The sequence below is a fragment of the Camelina sativa genome, chromosome 11 (genome assembly GCF_000633955.1).
Source record: "Camelina sativa cultivar DH55 chromosome 11, Cs, whole genome shotgun sequence".
Taxonomy (NCBI): domain Eukaryota; kingdom Viridiplantae; phylum Streptophyta; class Magnoliopsida; order Brassicales; family Brassicaceae; genus Camelina; species Camelina sativa.
Genome location: NC_025695.1, coordinates 26217270 through 26227347, shown reverse-complemented (window position 1 = coordinate 26227347; position 10078 = coordinate 26217270). Strand labels below are relative to the sequence as shown.

General features: G+C 30.6%; 1 protein-coding gene across 1 annotated transcript; it reads left to right on the top strand.

Moving 5' to 3' along the window:
• LOC104724278 lies at positions 1732–2353 on the top strand. Its single transcript, XM_010442738.2, has one exon. The coding sequence runs from the start codon at positions 1796–1798 to the stop codon at positions 2132–2134; it is 339 nt and encodes a 112-aa protein (XP_010441040.1). The 5' UTR covers positions 1732–1795; the 3' UTR covers positions 2135–2353.

Sequence of the window (10078 nt, the reverse complement as noted above, 5' to 3'; positions counted from 1 at the left end):
CATTTGCATATATGGGAGATCCTACCCGTGGGATATCTTCTTCCCAGAAAGATTAGTCTCGGATCCCTCCATAGATCTGGTGATTTACTCTCAGAATTAACAAAAAAAAAACTTGCTAATCAGTGTACACAATTACACAAATCATTCACGTGGAGGAACAGCTAAACACATGCTATTAACCTGAAATCTAGATAGTAAACCATGTGCAACAAATCGAAATTATAAAAAGAGAGTCATCTCCCTTATGGGTTATCAAATAAATCAAATATAAAAAAAAATCATGGTAACTGTAATTTTTTTTATTAGGATTATATATCAAAAAGGAAGTTATGTGCATGCAGGGAATATACAGAACATGTTCTCTGTTCACTTACATGCCTTCTTTCTCTGTCTCCTTCTCCCATGTGCCTTCACATGCCCTTTTCTCTCTTCAAATAACCAAACCGGTCTCGATTCAAGTTCTTGGTGCTCATATCTCAAACCCTTTAAAACAGAAAATAAAAAGTGAATTTTAGTTTTTTTTTTCTTATTCAAAATTCTTGTGTTTGTCCAATGAGTTTTTGCTGGCTAACATGCAACCCATCCATAGTTTTTTTATTCTTCTGAATTTCATTAACTCCTAGAAAATTCTGAGTTTTACAAAAAAAAAAACAAATAAGGCTTGATTTAAATGCGAGGCGTTGTCTAGGATTTAATTATACATATTAAGTTCTTTTTTCAACTTTACTAAGATTATTAGTTTTCTTTTCCTTTTTGATTAATTTCACCAATCAAATATTTTATATAAAAAGATCGACTACGATATTATGTCAATTAAGATATTTTTTTGTCTTAAGATATTATGTCATTTAATATCATGAAACAGACAAGAGTTATCACCCATGTTAAATAAATTGAAAGAAACAAAGTCTTAAAGTAATCAATGGTCCAACCGTGACAAAGGGTGGTCCAATAAAGAAATCAAACGAAAACATTTCTTTGGTCAAATGAATGGAAAACATTTGATTAGAAAAATCGTAAACATCTTTCGTACGTATCATATTAAAGTAAAATCTATGTTAATAAATGGATTATGGATAAAACTGTGGAGGGCCAAAACTGAAAAATAAAGAAAATGATACTGCCAAAACATATGATCATGTGCCGTCACAGATGGAGATAGCTCAGCCTTTTACTGTCATAAGGCAAATGCGCACTCTTCGCCCACTTCTATCTTTGCTTACTTAACCGGCTTCTCACATCTTCAGAAATAACAGATATACCACTTTCTTCATATGTTAAGGCCTGTGATATCTTTTATACTGATCACCATTGTTGGTGTCTTGGTGATATATACATTGATACTATAACCAAAGATTTTGACTAACGACATGTTATTCGTTTCGTAATTGCTCCAACTGTCAACCTAACAATATGTAAATATTCGTAATGTCTCTCAAACATTCATATATTATGGGACGATATGGTTGATTAAATATGTTTCTATCAAATCAGTTTACTGAAAGAAGAAGGGTTAACGACTATTCCCCTGAAACAAGGAGCACGTGATAGTAAGATATTATCTGAGATATTTTATTTTACTTACAAAACCACAAGGGCCCAAGAAAAAGTATAAAACGACAAACGAAAGAATGAAACCACCATGAGTGTGGTACTATCGTAATAACATACTAACTTCAGGGTCGTATAGGAAAGAGCAATCGTACATAAACCCTGATCCTCTCTTTCTTTAGTTTCCTCTACAAACAAAAAAAGAAACAAAAAAATCTAATCCTCTCTTCTTCTATAATTAGCGATGAGAATCTTAAAGACTCAAAGATCCAGAGGAGGAGAAAAAAGAAGAAGAAGCAAGAAACTCGTAAACAAAAGACCGAATGTTTCATCACGTAGCGGAGAAATGTTCTCGGAGAAGCTTCAGGCGCTCAAGAGTCTTCTTCCTCCTCCATCAAAGACGACGGAGAAGAGTTGTCAAGATGCTGAAGTAGAGAATGATTCCGGCAGTGTAGAGACGGAACAGCTCTTTCAAGAAACTGCGGATTACATTGTCAGGCTTAGGACACAAGTCGTGGTGTTGCAAAAGCTAATTGAAATCTATGGATCATCTGGTCAGACCGAAGATAGTTTTGTTTTATAATGTTCATATTTTCAATTATGTAATTTATTTTTTCCTTGTTCTATGATCCAGTTTTTTTCTTCTTCTTGATAATACGTATTTTGAACCTATATGGTTTTAGGTAGTCGATGATGTATAATGTTTGATATTTGACGAAAGAAGAAATGAAATCGGTCACTATAATGCATGTATTTTCTTTTCTTTTGTTCTACGACATGTGAAAAAACTGTTTGTTTCGTTGTCATTAGCGTCATATTATTACTACTCCATACCGACACATTTTTTTGTTCGTTTTATTGTCGTTAGTTATGAACCAACAACGACTAAGTTATGTTCGTTTTATCATGTTGAACTACATATATATTCACAACTGATTGAATTGGTTATGTTAGTTTAAATTAGGCAGCTAAAATTTTCTTTTAGCGGTTGTGCAAAAGACGGATAGAAGTAACTCGGAAAAGTGAAGGATGTTAAACTAGTATAAACGGTTAAAAAACAATATTTAAACATATTTTGTAATTAACAAGACATTGGAATAGTAAAAGATAACATAAAATAAATTTATATATCGGTAACAATGAATATTTTTAGAGAATATATAATACTAACATTAAATTCTAAAAATTTTAAATAAATAAAAATTTCCATCCGCTATGGATTATTAAAACCGTCTTGTTGTTTGGGTGGTTGGCAAAATTGCCTACATTTTCCCTTACAACCAGTCTTTCCAATTATCTTTTCTAACCATATCTTTCCATCGCCTTTTCCAATTGTCATTTTGATTAATAATTATCAAGGCTGTTTATTTGCAAATGAGACAATTAGAGATTTGAATTGGTAATTATCAAGACTGTTTAAATGGTATGAAGGCAAAAAATCTTGCGAAAACAATTATAGATGTGATTTATAAATTAAATTTTTTGAAATAATATATTGGAAGGTAGCCATGTACAGTTTTCAGATTAAAAAATACCAATTAATAATGTCAATTGATATATATATATATATATATATATATATATATATATGTGTGTGTGTGTGTGTGTGTTTCGTCATAAAATTGAGGGTTCTTGTCTTCTTCAAGTGGAGAATTTTTATTGATTTATTGATAGTATAATAATATTTTTATTTTTAAATCATTTGATTAGATTAGAAATTGTTTACATAGTAACAAAACACTCCTTTTAAAATGTTGAATTTTAAAATATGTAGTCGAGAAATTATTGCTTTTCATGTTCTTTTTGAAATTAATTTAAGTCTTTCTTTTACAAAAATTCCAGCAACCGGGAAAAAAAATCACAAAAGAACCTCAAAATCAAAGTAAAAAACATTTACATATTTATATACGAAGGGGACATAAAAGTAAAGAAGGAAGAGATACGTACACGTACATCAGTATGTTTCATATGTCACACAGGCTCACACATTTACATACTTATACACGAATGAGGCTACAACTACATTTATTTCGTCACATCCCCATGTAGATAACGATATAGGTATCATGTATGTATTACATGGTCATGATGATTGTGACTTGTTAGTCCTTTTGCTAATTCTACCATGTGATCTCTCTCTCTTTAAAACTTTCATTTTAATTTAAATATTTTGAAAATATATATTGAAATCCGTAGGTCACTCCCATTATACTACCATGCGCATGGTGCTTTTTCCTCTTTTAAATGTCGTCTTTTTTTTTTTTTTTTTTCTTGGAAAGAAATTATAGCTAAGTAAGAAGCAAGCAATACACGGAAATTAAAGCATGACGAGTTTAGTGTGAAAAATGTGAGTTAGTCATACAAACTTACAGTTCCAAGTTTGATTACTTCTTCTGTGTGCAAACGATCTGCATGCTCCCCCTTGGTCACTTAGCTTGAGTTTCTGCTCAGACGTTTCGTCCTAGTAAATTTTTATTGATGATCTTACTCACTCCAATATTAGTTAAACGATTTTGAGGAACTTTAATGTATAATGTATTACGCATATGTAATAATCACCAAAATCTGAATCTTCTATCTATAATATTTTCAACGATAACTTCTGCTTTTGTATGTATGTGATTCTAATAATAAAAAGAACCTCCCTCATATCTAACAAGTTGAGTTTTATGTCGGTCATATAAAACACCAACACATAGGAAATTAATGGTTGAAGGGACCATCCCAATATTAACATCAGTAGAATGATGGCATATACATGTGTTATTATTGATAAAAGAAAATGAATTAACATGTGCATGTACATGACTTTAACATAGAGCATGACTTAACATCAGTAGAATATATACTATGAAAGATGGCCAACTCTCTCCATTTAAGTATCAGCAGTGGAGAGAGTGCCTGTTTGTCCTCTTTTCTTTTTTTTTTATATCACAAACAGATTCAATATTTACCTAAGATATTTAGAGAGGTTTAGAACATGTCCCAAGAAAATAGATGTATCACCAACAGACAAAAGGGCATCAAGAATGAATCAAAGAGTCATTTCTTCCTCTTGGCGTAAACCATGAATGTATAGACATATAGTTTACACGTTACAATTTTGTCAATATTTTGAAGAATTACAGCAGTGATCGAGATATTGGTTAATATTGTAGAGAAATTCATTAAAGTTTGTCCCTTAAAAATTAAATTTTATATATGAAGAAGAGTAGAGTTTTGTTCACTATCAAATGGAAGATAGTTGAATAAACATGTAGAATGTTGGTTTAGAAAAATACAGAGACAAAAAGGAAGATAGTTGAATAAATTCATGAATATTGGTATCCATATTCTAATATTTATAAGTTGTCAAAAATAAAATTAAATGAAATTCTTATTAAAAAACAAATTCTAGAGTTATATTCAAGAAATTGAAAAGCTAACATGAAAAGAAGATATCTATCTTAATTATATCTAATAAAGAGTTAGCTAAGCTGCAAATCTTGATAAAAGAAAATGTTAAGCTTTAATTGAGAAGCTTAAGTATGAATATATCTAAATACTTAAGGTTTTTTTTAAAAAAAATGGATGTAAAACTTATTCAACCAAAAAACTCTTTGTTACAAAATATGAATCCTTAAATCAAGCTTTCATTTGATATATATTTTTGGAAGTTTTAGACAAGAATTGTAGAATATTTAAATCTCTCAAAAAAAGTTGTTCATGAATGTATCTAATAATTCAATTACAAAATGAGAAAACCTATGTGAAGTATTAAACAAAAATTAACGTCAAATTATATTTTTCAAGATTTATACAATTAAAAAAAAATTACATATATAAAAAACAAAGTAATAGCAAAATTGTTTAAAAAACGGTAAGCTATAAGCCTGCGCATAGCGATATTCGGATAGTCTTATATAATAAAGAAAGGTTTTTCTAAAAACTTTCAACGAAAAAATGACACATGCCACTAAATTAAAACCATTCATTTTGTTTGAACAAACTTTTAAATGGGCCTTAAAAACACTTCAGTGGACCCAAATGATTATCTCTAGCCACACCAACAATCATGGAAAACAACCGGCGATCAATCAGTTGTCGATTACACTTATAAAATAGAATTCCGTGAGCAATGAACGTACAATCTTACGGTGAAGAGTGAGGAAATCAGCTATTCTTGTAATTTTATGTGGTCTAGACGATCGTCTAGGCGTCTGCTGAGCGCCTAGCACCTAGGCGGCTGCCTAGACCATTTTCTTAAACACTGACTATTCGTTTAGCATATGTAAATCCTCGTAAGACTAGAATAAGTCAATATATGTATATCTTATTATATAAAGCTTGATGTCAAAATTACTCATTAACAAGATCCCTTGTATATCTAAGATTTTTACATATGTCCAGATTACTGCTAAACATGATTGTGACATGTGTTAAATTAACATCTTAGATTTTGTCACATGTCAAATTAATCGCTATAAAAAAAGTTAAAAAGATATTTACCAAACAAAAATAAACTAATTCAAAAGCAAAAAAAAAAAATTTACCTATCACCGTAAGGAAATTGAACATATGTCTTATTATATAAAGATGTATATTAATTGGTATCCCATATCAAATCAAAATCTTAAGCAAGCTAGAAAATCATGATCAAAAAAGAGACAATTTCAAACATGAGGTTGGAAAACCTTGCTAGCAAAAAAAAAAATGGGATATCATGAGTGAATAACATAAGTTGGAAAGAATAACATAAGTTATTTAACATAATCTAAGTCGGATATAAATTGCATTTATCGTTGTATAATAAATTATCATGGTAAGTAAGTACACAAAACCTTGAAAGAATGATGAACTTTAAAAGAAAAAATTTCAATAGATGATGTTTATTAGTATAGTTTTACATGTTTTATTTTAAAGATTTTAATGCATGTAGTAATATGTGAAACTTGAAAAAATATAGAAAAAATGAGTTTGTAGGAATGAATTTTTGATTAATTGATGAAAATTGACAAAAGTATTACTTATGAAATTATGACATATAGAAGAATAATATTTAGGACATTTTTGGATTCCCAAAAATTTTGTGGATGTTAACTGATTATTTTTATTGTTAAATTTAAAACACTAACCAATATACATATTATCTTATATGATGCTCATATTATTTTTGTTATTAAATTTTTAACTCTAATCCATGAAGAAGTAAATTATGGTTTTACGATGAAATAGATAGTTAAATGTGATTACTAAAATAAATGTCTAAAAATTAAATTTATCTTAGATTAAAAAAATTTCAAATAAATCTGTATCATTTAAAAAAACTTCATTTAAGAATATTAGTAATTTTTTATGTTTTATTTTATAATTTCAACATATGTATTTTTGTAATGCATATGTTAAAACATAAGATAATTCGAAATAAATTATAATTTATAGGAATGAATCTTCAGTTATTTGATGAGAATGTCTCTATATCTCTATATATGTTTTTATTTTATAAATTTCGCTCATTTAAAATTGATTATGGCATGAGGTAAAATTAGTACTTATGAGATGACAACATAACAAATATATCTTAAATAATGTTGATTCAGTTTTTTTTTGTGAATTATATTTTGTTAATTTTTATTTGTAGTTTCAATTCTTACTAAGATATAGATTTGATATGACGTATTAATTGTGTTTGATATAAAACATTTAGTTCTATGCATTAAAAGAAATGTGTAATTAAACTTAAATAATGGTTTATTATGATGATATAGATATTTAAATTGTACTCCTTGTACTATAAGAGGTTTTGGATAAAAGCACAAAGATTAATAAACAATAAATATTATGTCATTTATAAAACTTCAACCAATAGGAAAATACACTGCATAGTTCAAATAGTCATAAAACTCTTATATAATGAAATTAAGAGAGTATTAAGATGAAATATGAGAAGTTGATATTCAATATTAAAATGTTACAAGATAAAATCTAAAAACATGTATATTACTATTTAATTATTCAATATATATATTTTGATGTTTACCCGCGTAATAACGCGGGCCTTATCTAGTATATATATATAAAGCTAACTTTTCTCCCTTCTCTTTCCTCTACATCAGCATCCACCTAACCAATGTTACATATTTCTTTTTGCATTAAAAATTACTATTTTTAACTATTCATTCATTGCATATTTATTAGTTATATTTAATAATAGTAAAAAATATATAAAAAATGAATTAAGTAAAATTAATTAAATTTTAAAATAGTAAAAAATAACATAAATTTGTTTTAGTAAATAATAAAAACAATAACTATATAAAAATGAATTAAGTAACATAAATAAAAATAGTAAAAATAATACTATGAATTTTTTTTAGTAATAGTGTTATTATGCAAATTTTAACCAATTTATCATATTCCAAAATTTAGAATGGGTTAATGAGTTTTAGAATGGAAGTAAGATTTTAATGTATGATGAAAGAAAAAAAATTTATGTAATTGTATTTATAAAATTCTAAACATAAAAATAAAATTGAAGTTAAACATTAGTTTCTAAGAAATATTTACTAGAAAGATTTAATAATAAATTTCACTTAAAAGAAAATAAAAGATTAATTAGTTAACTCAACTTAAAAGTTTCGATCTAAGACGAAGACACTATAAGGGTCAAACTTTTTTTGGAAAAACTATGAAAAGAATTTTGCAAAAACAATCCATCTTAAAAACAAAATCAATGGTCACTAAATATAGAAAAAATGATATGTAAGCCGTTACAAAAAGTGACATGCATGTGATTTGTGTACCATATCTCATAAGGCATATTGAAACGACATGACCCGTTTTTTTAAAATAATAAATAATAAATAATAGATAATAAACTACAGCTAGTGGTCCCATACCCACTAGCCACCTAACCACTATCACAACCAACAGCGGAAATTAACCAATAACGATATCCATTAAATAACCAATAAAACTCCAATAATCATAGCATAACAATATCCAAAATGCAACCAACAAGAATCATAGAACCAGCAACCTAGCAATGTTTCTAATGACCCAACTCTAGCATCCTAGCAATGCTAGACAACATCCAATCGAGTTCCTAGAACATCCTCCTCTTCATTGCCTTGATTCCACGATCACACTTTGCTTTTACCTGCACCACAAACACATATTGCAATGCATGAGTATTTTATAAACACTCAGTAAGGCAATCCTCCCATCTACTGGGCTATACACACAAGCAATAGAGACATTTCTAACCATCAATAAACAATCAACAATCAACAATAACAAACCAGGACTCAGCAATGCCGAGCATCGTTTTCCCCCGAAGCTTCTCGCCGGATTTTTGTTCCTGTAAACACAAAACACAATCCCAAGCCACAAGAAAGCTTCCAATCGTCCCAAATACCAATCTAACAAGTCTAACAACACATAACACGCAAATTAGAGAGATCTCTAGCTTAGATAAGCCATGGTCCTGCACTTACCTTTGCCAAGACGAATCTGAACCTCAAACAAGCAAAACAACGCTCCTAGGAAGCTCCTACAACGATCCCAGCTACAGATCTCTACAGGAACAGCCTCAAATCTCCAGAAAATCTCCAAGAACACCAAGAACACTCTTTCTCTCTTTTCTCTCTCTCCAACGCGGCCAAAACAACTCATGAGACAAAAGAAACGACCTAAGAGTTTTTCCCCTTTTCCTTTGCCCAAAACGCAGTGTTTCACTTAAACTCGTCTGTAGAAAACAACCTTGCATCGACCGATGCACATAGTGCATCGACCGATGCAATCCCTAAACCGGGATTTCGGTTTGCGGATGTTACAATTCTCCCCCACCAATTTAGATTCGTCCTCGAATCTCGAACAACCATCAGCCAAGGACTCCCGTGAAACCGTCTCCACGACCCGCACTCCTCCGACCAATCTACGAAAGGTCACCTCTAGGCGATAGACTCACGCTCCAGGCATTATTTGTTCTCGACTTTTGGACTTTCCTTTACTCATAGGCCTAAACCTTGAGTTTTTATTGGCTCCTCATCCGACCGAAGCCTGCATGCCATAATATTGGCTCCTCATCGGGCCTAAGCCCGCATGCCATAATATATAAGGAAAAATCCAATACTCGTCTCTCGGGTTGCCACCCTACAGCGCCCCCCCAGATCTTCATCCGAAGTCGATATACCAACCATACTCCCAAGCCACAAAGTCTCAGAATATGGCAGTACTAGGAGAACCTAAGTCCCCCAAGAGTCGCGAGCAAACAATTCTGAACACGTCTTAGTCCTATCCCTATCCATATTTCCTTCCCGTGGCTCGCGTAAGACAACACGATGCCCTACCAACCACATATCCCCTCACTGGGATACCTCATGACCACATAAGGATCATCTCACTGCCCAATGGGCCGCCACAAAGGCAAAACAAATGTCCTAAACAAGACCGCCACCAAGGCTAAACAAATGTCCTTAACAGGACCGCCACCAAGGCCAAACAAATGTCCTAAACAGGACCGCCACCAAGGCCAAACAAATGTCCT

What these genes read in the sequence shown, in the direction of transcription:
- LOC104724278 (XM_010442738.2), top strand. Translation starts at nt 1,796, where the DNA reads ATGAGAATCTTAAAGACTCAAAGATCCAGAGGAGGAGAAAAAAGAAGA.